This window comes from Littorina saxatilis, linkage group LG12 (genome assembly GCF_037325665.1).
Source record: "Littorina saxatilis isolate snail1 linkage group LG12, US_GU_Lsax_2.0, whole genome shotgun sequence".
NCBI lineage: Eukaryota > Metazoa > Mollusca > Gastropoda > Littorinimorpha > Littorinidae > Littorina > Littorina saxatilis.
Window position 1 is genome coordinate 52,713,680 of NC_090256.1, and position 12,604 is coordinate 52,726,283.

Genomic DNA, 12,604 nt, shown 5'->3' on the forward strand with positions numbered 1-12,604 from the left:
TCACTGTCACAGGCCTGGACCATAAAGGTAGCTGCATTCCATCTTCAGTAGTATTTGACTTGGGTTTGTGTAACAGAATGAGAACTGACGATTCAACCATGCATGTAGGTCGATCCTCACTGTCACAGGCCTGGACCATAAAGGTAGCTGCATTCCATCTTCAGTAGTATTTGACTTGGGTTTGTGTAACAGAATGAGAGCTGACGATTCAACCATGCATGTAGGTCGATCCTCACTGTCACAGGCCTGGACCATAAAGGTAGCTGCATTCCATCTTCAGTAGTATTTGACTTGGGTTTGTGTAACAGAATGAGAGTTGACGATTCAACCATGCATGTAGGTCGATCCTCACTGTCACAGGCCTGGACCATAAAGGTAGCTGCATTCCATCTTCAGTAGTATTTGACTTGGGTTTGTGTAACAGAATGAGAACTGACGATTCAACCATGCATGTAGGTCGATCCTCACTGTCACAGGCCTGGACCATAAAGGTAGCTGCATAATCCATCTTCAGCAGACAAGTTAGAGGGCCCCAAAGGGGGGGGGGGGGGTATCATCACGATCACGGGAAGGGAAATTTTAGCTTTCACGATCACAGTTACCTTGATTTTTGTTTTCACGATCACAAACACCTTGACAAATAGAGGATCATAGAGTGATACAGCTGTGAAAAATGTACGTTGAAAATAAAATGCTTTGCAATAATGCCCATCACGATCACGAAAACAAATCACGATCACGATCACGAGACTTGATTTTTTTGTCATCACGGATCACGGGCAAAGTCCCATCACGATCACAGAAATGGAAATTTCGGCAATCACGGTCACAGAAAGGTCAAAAAACGCCAATCACGATCACGATTTTAAACCCTTTGGGGCCCTCAAGTAACTGTTTCTTTCTCTGGTGTGTGTTCCAGGCTGAGCTGGACAAATTGCAGATGCTCCACAACAGCAAGTCTGCAGAATGGCAGCTGGAACTCAAGTCACGTCTGGAGAAACTGGCCGCTGAACTGGACACCAAGTGGACGGACACCATGAGGTGGGTGACACACTGCTGTACAGTTCAACCCCCACCCCATTTTAAGACCTCCAAAAATCTGAGAAAATCAGGTCTTAAAAAGGAGAGTCTTAAAATGGGGGTCAATTTCCAGAGGTTATGAACACAAAGTCTGAAAAAACAGGCCTTAACAGAGAGGGAGTCTGAAATTGGGGGGGGGGGGGGGGGGTCTGGAAAGGAAGGTTATCCACTGTATTTAAAAATTACTTAATTCAGGGGTCTGCATCCTTTCTTATCTACAGGCTACAAACCAGCAGGCTGTCCTCCACTATTTGGCTATGTCCGAGGACATTACAAACAGTCCAGCTGCAAATTTGTCCATATGTTATGGGTAAATTGGGCATGGTTATTTCTACCATGTACACAACCGTTCTCCTGATCTTTTTGGGGGTGTTAACCTATGTGCTACAGTTTTAAGTAGTATTTTAAAAATCAACTTGGAATGAGAGGACAGTCTGATAAACATGTATCACTTGTCAGGGTGTGAATACTTCTTGTCCACAAATTCACAACGTATCCCGCTCATCATCTTCTTCTCCTGCGTTCATGGGTTGAAACTCCAACATACACTCGTGTGGGATTTAACGTGTATAACAATTTTTACCCCGCCATTTAGACAGCCATACGCCGCTTTTGGGGGAGCTCATCATTCTAATGACGCCATTGCATTCCTATCTTGCCGACAGAACTGAGTGCAGCAAGTTGCGGCTGGAGGTGACGGCTCAGAAGGATGATGAGAAGCGAGCGGCGCTGGCACACCTGTCAAAGCTGAAGGACAACCTTTTCGCTGCCGAGCGAGCCGGCTTTGAGAACCGATTGGCTCAACTCAACAGACAAGTGAGGGAAGATTGTTTGGTCTCAGCATGTTGTGTGGGGTGGAGGAAGTGAATGTGAGAATGATGCATGGTGGATGTGGTCATATTTGCAAAATGTACAGTGGAACCCCCCTTTTAAGACCCCCTACTAAAGACTGTTCATAACCGCTGTAAATGTACCCTCATTTTAAGACTCCCTCCTTTTTAGGACCTGATTTTCTTGGAGTTTTTTTGACGTCTTGAAAGGGGGGTTCTAATGTACAGCACATGTCTGTCTGACAGCCCTTCCCTCCCCAAATAAGCATGAGAGCCATTAGGTTCTTTTGGCGGTATGGAAGATATATACAAATTGTTTTTGATTTCAGGCCTCCTGATCTAAAAATGATTATACTAATTCTTATTGTAATTCAATCAAGTTGGCGTTTTAATGAAACAGATCCTGTGATTGGTCAGAATGCCCCAACTCATTAAAAATTACCGGTCATTAATTGTCGATAACCACTCGCTAAAAATGCCATTACCACCTGCTGGCGAGGTGCATTAATACAACCTCAACTAGTCTCGGTTAGCTTTGAGGGTCATTTTACAAGTAGGAAATATGAAGGCCAACGAAATACCGAGACCATAAGGTATGCGAAGTGATGACGTCGAATACGTGACGTAAGTTGATGCATGAATTCTTCCGGACTACGTCAGTCAATTCCAAAGATCGCTTTTGTGATGAAAAGAATATGTTTTAGAGTTTGCTGTCCAGAAACCCGTCAAAAAAGAAGGGAAAATGAATGTGAAAGAAAACAAAACAGGAGCAGAGTGATAAGATAGGAATACAGAGACATATTTCTTGGGACTTGACCCTTGCAGGTAGGTGGACTGAAAGTAGTGTGTGAACAGAACAGAACCAATTCTGTCTGTTTACCATCGCATGAAAGCAGGAAAGAGATCGTTGTCGGATTGAATTACAATAACATTAACATGCTTCCATTTGAAACTTCTCGGTCTTCATCGTGGATTGACGCCCTCGCTCCGTCGGGCTTCAATGCATGTGTAAGTGATACTATCAAAAAGATGAGTGATAGCAATTCGTAATAAAAAATCTTATTTCCTGCTAAATTTGAATGTGGCAAGCCACCAAATGGTGAAATGCTTGTAATGTTTGTGTAATATATGTAAAGGTCAGAATTGGTTTTGAAGAGAAAGTGGCTTTGCCCATCTTTAAAATTATACATTTTATACAAAGTTTTCACTGTTATAAGTATCTGCATGCAGAACTAAATATCAAGAAAGATGACTGCTTCAGGTGTATGGCAGAGTAAAAAATGGAAATAACCTCAGCATAAATCAAGTTAAATGATTGTTTCTGTATTATACAGGTCAAAGAAATTATTTGTTAAAACAACTTTGGATGTTGATATAAATCAGTGTTAATGACTGTGTCAGCTGTGCTTTTGCATACAGTAGTGGCATTTTTCAACCGCATGAGAGTACATTTATTTCCTGATTTAGACATATATCCTCTTCCTCTCCCTACTTCCTTCCTTTTGAAATTCACCCCTAAACACCCCCCCCCTCTCCCACACCATCCCCACCCTGAAGAAAGGACTATTGTATGTGAAGGCTATCTGGGCTACCACTTTTAGTGCGGACAATTTTATTGAACTGTTCTGTCATTGTCTGAACGAATGTTTTTGCATTGAAAAAAGTTGAAGTATTTGTTTAAAACTTATGAGAGACCATAAGAATATTTTAAGTACACTGTGTGCCTCATATAGGCATCAAATAAATTTAAACTAAACTAAATGTTCCATGCAATGAGTATAGCTTTCTTTCCATTTTCTTTTTTCCCTCATTTATCCTTTTTGACAGAAAAGATCAAGACTCCCATTATGTGGTGCACAATGTGATAAGGAGTTGTCTTTATTAATGGGGATGCTTTGCAAAGTGCATCACTTCTCTCTGAAAGCTTCATTCAGAGAAGCGTGAACACTCCCAAAGGTCTTAGCCTCTAACGTCAAATTGCCAACCTTTCTGTGTCATCGTAGATGCAATACATAATGCTTATGAAAGAATCTAGGTGCGCATTTTTTCACTCTGCATGAGGTCTGATATGAGGAACCTGATGAGGTCAGCTGCACCTCATTTGTTACCCGGTGATGAAATGCTGTAGAATTTTAGGTGAGAGACTTCCAAAATGGAAGAGTTTTTATGCAACCTAGTCAGATTATTCAAACGATTATTAAGTAGGTGCATTTCATGGGTGTGTGTGTGTGTGTGTGCATTACTGTTTTGATCAGGAAGAATGTACACAGTGTTTCTGTACATGAAATGATTTTTGATCATCATCATCATCATCATCATCATCATCATTATAGTGGTCCTTCCCTTCCTCCTATTCTGAGAGACTGAGTCAATCAACCAGTCAGTCAATCTGTCAGCAAGGAAATTGTGAATCATCAGTGAATCACTATGATCACCATCCTTCCCTATCGTCTCCTTCGGCTTCTTTCTTTCTTTCGTCTTTTTCTCTGTCATCTTTATCTCTTTCTTCAATATCTTCTCTATCTCTTTACTTTCTTTCTTTCTTTCTTTCTTTCTTTCTTTCTTTCTTTCTTTCTTCCTTCCTTTCTTCCTTTTTTTCTTTCTTTCTTTGTTACATTTTTAGCCGTTGAAGAAGCAGTGCTAGTGCTACAGCAGAGTGGTTTGGAGTGTGTGAGAGAATATTCTTCCTTTCTTCCTTTTTACATTTAGTCAAGTTTTGACTAAATGTTTTAACGTAGAGGGGGAATCGAGACGAGGGTCGTGGTGTATCCGTATGTGTGTGTGTCTGTCTGTCTGTGCGTGTGTGTGTGTGTAGAGCGATTCAGACCAAACTACTGGACCGATCTTTATGAAATTTGACATGAGAGTTCCTGGGAATGATATCCCCGGACGTTTTTTTCTTTTTTTTGATAAATACCTTTGATGACGTCATATCCGGCTTTTTGTAAAAGTTGAGGCGGCACTGTCACACCCTCATTTTTCAATCAAATTGATTAAAAAAATTTTCTAAGCAATCTTCGACGAAGGCCGGACTTCGGTATTGCATTTCAGCTTGGTGGCTTAAAAATTAATTGATGACTTTGGTCATTAAAAATCTGAAAATTGTAAAAAAAATAATTTGTTTTTAAAACGATCCAAATTTACGTTCATCTTATTCTTCGTCATTTTCTGATTCCAAAAACATATAAATATGTTATATTCGGATTAAAAACAAGCTCTGAAAATTAAAAATATAAAAATTATTATTAAAATAAAATTTCCGAAATCGATTTAAAAACAATTTCATCTTATTCCTTGTGGGTTCCTGATTCCAAAAACATATAGATGTGATATGTTTGGATTAAAAACACGCTCAGAAAGTTAAAAAGAATAGAGATAAAGAAAAGCGTGCTATCCTTCTCAGCGCAACTACTACCCCGCTCTTCTTATCAATTTCACTGCCTTTGCAGTGAATATAGTTACGCTCTTGCTGTAAAAATGCATTGAGTTCACGGTTTCATTCTCTTAGTTCGACAGCTTGACTAAATGTTGTATTTTCGCCTTACGCGACTTGTTTCTTTCTTTGTTACATTTTTAGCCATTGAAGAAGCAGTGCTAGTGCTACAGCAGAGTGGTTTGGAGTGTGTGAGAGAATATTGACATAAATCTTTCCTCGTCATCACTGCCTTATTATGTGTGTTACCTGTCACACTTATTCTTCATGCCAAAGTGCACAAACATTCAGCAGCCTCTTTGTCAGCATACTGTGGGCATTAGCCAGGCAAAGAAAAGCGTAGGAGATTCATTGAGAGGATACATTGATACATGTACCTGCAATGTGAGTGAGGCCTTTTCAATGAAAGGACACCTTCCAAAAGAGGACATCTTTGGTTGTCTGCTATCTATTACTATGACTAGCGTCTCACCCATCCGTGAATGCTACTATACTGACACAGCTAGTCTGTTGTTGTCCAAGCGATCGCATGGCAATGCTTTCACGCTTTATGAGGGTGCTACCCATTTCGTCTGTCTCACTGGCTAAAGGTATAAAGTAATGAAAATGAAAAGAAAAAAATGAAGTCTTGTTTGGAAGACTTCTTGCCTGAGACGTGTCTTTTATGTACAGTGGAAACCCCCCTTTTAAGACCTAAAAAAATCCTAGAAATTGAGGTCTTAAAAAGGAGGGAGTCTTAAATGGGGGTACATGTACAGATATTATGAACAGAAAGTCTGAAAAAGTAAGGCCTTGAAAGGGGGAAGTCTTAAATGGGGGGGGGGGTCTTAAATGGGGGGGGGGGGGGTCCACTGTACTGAAACCCATGCTGACAGGAAGAGATTTTCCAACAAACACAATCATGTTGCACAATTTGACATCCATTTCTTCATGTGTTCGTGCCGCGCTTAGAACTGTTTTAGGATTTGCGCCATAGTTTGCTATGGTATTCATTGCGTTTTCTTCGTACTGAGGAAACCCTTTACTTACACCGTACATTACTACAGGTCCTCCCGAAAGTTACGAAATTGTTCAGAGAAAAATAGTTTTGCTGGAAAAAGAAAAGGTCTAAATTGTGTATTTATTATTATGTCTTTCAGCTGTCTGACCTACGAGCCAGGCTTGAACAGGCGCAAACATCATCGTCAGAAGAACAGCACCAACTGCGGCGAGAGCTGGAGGCGGAGAAAGCCAAGCTGCAGGCCGACCTGCTGCAAGCTGCACAGGAATACGAACTGAGGATTCAGCAGGTGGAGGAGACACATCGCAGCGTGCTGCAGAAAACCATTGAGGAGAAGGATGCTGAGAGGGCTGTAGGTTTTGTTGTGTGTTTGTTGTTGTTGTTTTTAAAGTGAGGGTAAGAGGGGTGTATGCAGACCTGTTTACCCTTGCAATTTTGGCGTAATTTATTACGATTTTCTGCAAAAAATACGCCATTCCGCTATCTGTGTCAAGACTACGATTTTTAAAAAAATAAAAAATGTAAAAAAAAAAAAAAAAAATTTTTTATTTTTTTTATCAATTCACATGTTTGGCATTGTTTTTTTCAATGGCAAAATGGGGTGAAAAAGCACAGCACTTACCAGAGATCATGTCTGTCTGATGAGACGCTGGAGAGCCTTATTCTAGTGGTGAAGTCTAGCCCTCACTCATTCGGCAAGCGCAAGTACAGTAGAGAAGCGCTTGACACACTGAAAAAGGCCTACTACGAGCAAAAGAAAAAGAATCAGTGATGCATGTGCTTTTGATGTGATCTTCTTTGAAATTATGATGACTACAAAATCTGAATGATGTGTTTTGTTTGTGAATGATGAATATATGTGCATGATTGCGTTTCGCAGACACAGTTGTCATGTGCGTTGTAATTGGCGACGAATGCTGGATGATTACTATTTTTGTGCCAGGATTACTATTTTGGGGGCTGAGCATTACTCCAAAACACTTATGGGGGTAAACAGGTCTGTGTATGTGTGTGTGTGGCTGTCTCTGTCCTTGAGGAGAGAGAAAAATAAAAGTGAGCCTGTGTGTTATGTCTGTTTCTCAGTGTGTGATGTCTGTTTCTCAGTGTGTGTGTGTGTGTTTACTTCTCACAAGGACATGTACAACATGAATAAAAGCGATGACTTCAATTTCTGGCAAATATGTCCATGTGTACGTACATCAGCGCTTAATCAAATCATTCGGCTAATGATTTGAATTTTCAATGATAGATAGGATGATGTTTATATAATCTCAGTGTTCTTGTGTTGCCAGCGATACATTTCATTCTTTATTTGTCATACAGGCCCATGAAAATGAGCTGAAGATAAATCACCACGAGGACATGAAGGCTTCCATGGTGGCCCACCAGATTGCCATGCAGACAGCCGAGGAGGTGGCCCAACAGTCGCTCAAGATGCAGCTCAGAGAGGCACAGGAGAAATTCAACCTACACCAAGGTACAATGGAACCCCTTTTTAAGACAACCCCATTCCCCAACCCTATCCAAACCTAAACCCCCCCCACCCCCCAAAGTTCTCATACTCACGACCAACTCTCCCCCCCCCCCTCCTCCTTCCCCCTCCTCCCCCTCTCTTCTTTAATAACCCTGCATTCTCAGATTTTGTGTACATTACCTGTGTAAATGTGACTTCATTTTGAGCATCCCTCGCTTTTAAGAGCTGATGTGTCAGATGTCAGGCCAGAGGACAAAGGGGTCAAACTGCACACCTTTCCTTTCTTGAGAGAGAATCGATAAGGGTGGGGGTGCAGAGGGTGGCACAGGGAAGGGTGATGAGGGTTTTTTGTGCTGGATTCTTTCCTCTTTGCAGAGTAGATAAGAGGAAAGTCGCTTGTTCAATTAACGCTGCTCATTTTCTGGGGTGCCAGTAGACTGGTTCCGTACAGCTCTCACCGTTGTCTGTATTTAGAAGGCTTACTTCTGTTTGTTAACTTATTTTGTCATGACCTCACTTGGCTGTGACACTGTCTTTGTTATTGATTTGCACTACATGTACATATTTTGATGTGTGTTCCACTGTTTCAGATACTCTCAAGTTTGAGCTGCAACAGAAACTGGAGCATGAGGTGGAGGGCCTTCGCAAAGCTCACGGGTCGGAACTGCGAGCTGCTCGCATGGAGCTTGAGCGAGCTGTGGAGATCTCCAAACAGAAGGTGAGCATTACATTGGTGCTGTGTAGGTATCATGAAGATTGACTTGGGGACGTGGGTTTGATGGATGTGTTAGCTTTGTTATAAAGAAAGGAGATCACACAAGGTTTTGTGCTTGTCAAGATTATTACTGTAGCAGGTGAACAAGAGAGGTAGCAAGAATGTCAGGTATCCTTATTTTGGTATATTTTCTATCATCGTAAATGTGTTTGTGTGTGTGTGTTTGTGTGTGTGTGTGTGTGTTTATGTTTGTGTGTGTGAATTTGGTATGTGTGTGTGGGTGCATGCGTGTGTAAGATAGAGAGACAGAGAGACAGAGAGAGAGAGAAAGAGAGAGAGTAAGTGTTTGTGTGTGAAAACTGAAAAAAAGATACTGCATATCACTCTGCGCTTCCTAGTGCAAGAATGACTGTATTCTGCACTCATCGGATCAGTGCAAGAGCCATAGCATCTTTGATAAAGTACCCAATAACTTTCCCCCCACAGGAGCGGGATCACACACGGTCGCTCAATTTGTGCACTGAGGGACGCGATCACATTGGCAATGCCAATAGTCAGCTTTGATGTGCGTACTTTCATCAATACAAGAGCCATAGCATCGCTAGCAAATTTAACAAAACACAATATAACTGTTCCCCACAACAGGAGCGAGATCACCAGATGCGCATGGAGGAGCTGCAGGAGGAGGTGAGCCAGCGAGAGACGCACATCATCAAGCTGAAGGAGGAGGTCAGGCGACTGCAGGCCGCCATCAACTCACTCAACAAGGCTGTGTCTGACAAGGACAAGGACACGCAGCGCGTCCGCCGCGAGTACACGGAGCAGCTCAGGTAAGGCTTGGTGCGGATGAGTTGATTGCACAGACCCATTCCAGAATACCTCAATCTGCAGGGTGTCTACTCTTGGCAAATATGAGGCAAGCTTTCATTAGTGAGTGGCCTGTCTCCATACGTCGCTCAATTTGTGCACAGATCACACCCGCAATGCTCAAAGTCAGCTTCGATGTGTTTCGAATGAAATGAGCTTTATATTGAACAGACATTGCAGAAAGCGCTTTTCTCTGTTCACATGAGTTCACTGGGCCAGATTGCCGACATAGAGACACACCTTTTGCTAGTGATTGGCCTACAATGTTGCATGTAGCTTGCCTCAGTGTTACTATGGAAAAGTAAGGCAACACAAGGGAAAGCAACTCTTCTACAATCCATAAACTTGACGCAATTATTTCTGAACATCATCTATTGACTTCGCCTGACATTCTGTACTCTGCTAATGTCGCCTAACTTCAAAGTTCACTTGATTTACGTGACAGTGGAACTCTCCATTTTAAGAACCATCGATGTAAGACTGTGTTAAGACTCTACTTTCTCAGAGTTGGTTTTTTTCCCTCATACTTTCTACAGGTTTCACAGGAATCTATCCTTTTTGACTGTGCACTCTTTTATGTTTGTAGTTTGTATTTTGTTGATTTCAGTGGACATCACTGTGTGTGTGACATGTAAATCACTCTACAATGGCAGGGTACCCAAAGCTTTACTTATGTCTTTTCATTATAGTGGTATCTGGGATGAGAGGACACCCTTGGGCTAGTGTCCCTGCATTGCAGTTTTCCTTTTGTGGCGGTTATGTGTTTATCATAGTAAAACTGTGGGCAAAGATGCTGTGCTTTACTGGAAGGTATCCTATTGTCGCGTGCATGCATGCTTGCATGTTTAGTTTTCACTTAAAAACTTTAGCCACACTTCACAACACACAAAAAACACCGATGTAAAATAATGAAAATATTTAATAGTCCCAAGTAGGGTGTAAGATGGGGGTGACGATGAATGGGGTAATGGAATGGTTAACACGAATACATGAAGATGAACATGATGAGCATGAGAAATTAAACGACAGCCAAATAATGTCAACAACTAACATACACGAGACGATCAGGGCAGTCAATATAAAGAACGTACGTTTACCACACGAGACGATCAGGGCAGTCAATATAAAGAACGTACGTTTACCACACGAGACGACCAGGGCAGTCAATATAAAGAACGTACGTTTACTGACAACAAGGAATCATCTTAAAGGTCCTCCTCATACCTTAAATGATCTCTATCATTGAGAAAGTACTTAGCTACTATTTTGATGAATTCAGGGGGGGGGGGGGGGATGCGCCCTCAGGTCGACATCTGCGTCTCTTTCGCGGGGGTGAGAGATTCAGACAGGTTGAGTGCCGTCACGCCGTGTAACTGCTAGAGTAGGCTGCAGCGACGGCGACGATCCGAAGTTGCTGCTCAACAGCAGCGTGGTTGTGCCACGGCGACGATCCGAAGTTGCTGCTCAACAGCAGCGTGGTTGTGCCACGGCGACGATCCGAAGTTGCTGCTCAACAGCAGCGTGGTTGTGCCACGGCGACGATCCGAAGTTGCTGCTCAACAGCAGCGTGGTTGTGACTCCTCAATGCCGAGAAGTTAATGTTAGCACGTTCGGTCCGTTCCGTCCTTGACAGAAGTCACTGGAAGCCTAGAAGGCCAAAGTCAGTAATCACACCAAAAAATCTAAGACACGTGACTTCTTCCTCCAATAGAAATCATCTTAGGGATGAGGAGGAAGCACAATGACACTAACCTTGGTTCCCTTCTACAATAATCAACCAAATGATTAAACGCAATAATTCACAACTATTATTTTCCACTACAACACCATTTACCATGTAATGAACTTAAACAAGATGATGAACTATTTACAACAACACAAAGACGAGACACAACAGTACAACCGGTAACTATTGTAGGTTCCCTGTCCCCTGCCACCGGCCCAATTCACCTTCAGCAAAACTGACAAAAGTCTATCCACATTTAGAACAAGAAATATGGCTTACCTCACACAGGCCAATGAATAGCATCGCGTACACACTTTATGTACGCAACCGACTTTCACAAAGTCCACCAGTTGAAGTACGTTACTACTGTAAAAATAATACTCGAACACAAGCGACAATTCGTAACGCGAACTTCGAAGCTGTCCGACAACATCTTGTCTCGGCCGAGACAGAATAAAATCTGCTTATGAATTTTAGCTGCCAGCTACAAGGTAACAGGTGAACTCCACAAATAGCGCGCAGCCTACCGTAACGTCCCGTGCAATGCGTGCATCCCGTGCAATGCGTGAGATGACTCAGCTACGCTCAACTACGAGTCTTCTAACATTGACAAAGGTACCTGATACAAACTCCCAACCAAGGAACCTTAAATATACACAACTGTCCGCGACACCTATCTTAGGAGAAGCCTCACATTACAGGTACAGCGGTACAGTCCAACCCGTCTATAGCGACCGTCCAAGGGACTGGCCACAAGTGGTCGTTATTAACAGGTGGTCGCCATGCAAAAGTGAATTATTTAGAAGAAAAACACGTCTGGATCCTTGGGAGGGGTCGTGGTGTACATGTGGCTGCATTGGAGAGTTAGTAGGAAGGGCAGTTTCAACTATGCTTCAGGACTTCCATCCACCTCACCTCATCATAACCCCACCCCCACCCACCCTTTTTTTATTTTTTTTATTCTACAGCTCATATAACAGCAGCTTACAGCTTTCTGTTGCAACACCAATCAACCATTTGTGACCATAATATTGATTGATGTCCCAACTATAATTATGTTTATGTGTGTGTGCAGACAAGTGGAGGAGCGACTGAAGCGAGAGCGGAAGACAGCGCTGGACAACCTGGCGGCCGACCAGGCCCGGGACAGTCAGGAGATGGTCAGTCAGTTCAACGCCGCACAAGAAATGCTCAAAGACAAGATCTCACAGCTACAGATTGTGTGAGTAGATTGAGTGTGTGGTGTGGGGCGGTAGTAAAAATGTGAATGAGGAGTGCAGGAGGGTTTTGGGTGTGAGGGATTTGTTTGTGTAAAATTAGCATGAATACAAACCAACAAGTTGCTCTGAGGTGAGTGTGTGTCAGTGTGTGTGTATGAGTGTGTGTCATTGTGTGTGTGTGTCAGTGTGTATGTGTGTGTGTTTTTGTGTGTGCACCTGCGCGCCAGTGTGTATGGTGTGTGTGTGTGCATAGACAAGC

The 12,604-nt window shown here is 42.5% G+C and overlaps 1 protein-coding gene across 1 annotated transcript in view; it reads left to right on the top strand.

The window, feature by feature from the left end:
• Positions 1-12,604, top strand: part of LOC138982227 (protein FAM184A-like) — an 80,970-nt gene that overhangs the window by 64,341 nt on the left and 4,025 nt on the right. The window contains exons 10-16 of the mRNA XM_070355461.1: positions 920-1,041; positions 1,746-1,896; positions 6,483-6,695; positions 7,667-7,820; positions 8,408-8,535; positions 9,178-9,362; positions 12,201-12,347. Coding sequence (XP_070211562.1) covers positions 920-1,041; positions 1,746-1,896; positions 6,483-6,695; positions 7,667-7,820; positions 8,408-8,535; positions 9,178-9,362; positions 12,201-12,347 — 1,100 coding nt within the window. The remainder of the gene's footprint in view (positions 1-919; positions 1,042-1,745; positions 1,897-6,482; positions 6,696-7,666; positions 7,821-8,407; positions 8,536-9,177; positions 9,363-12,200; positions 12,348-12,604) is intronic.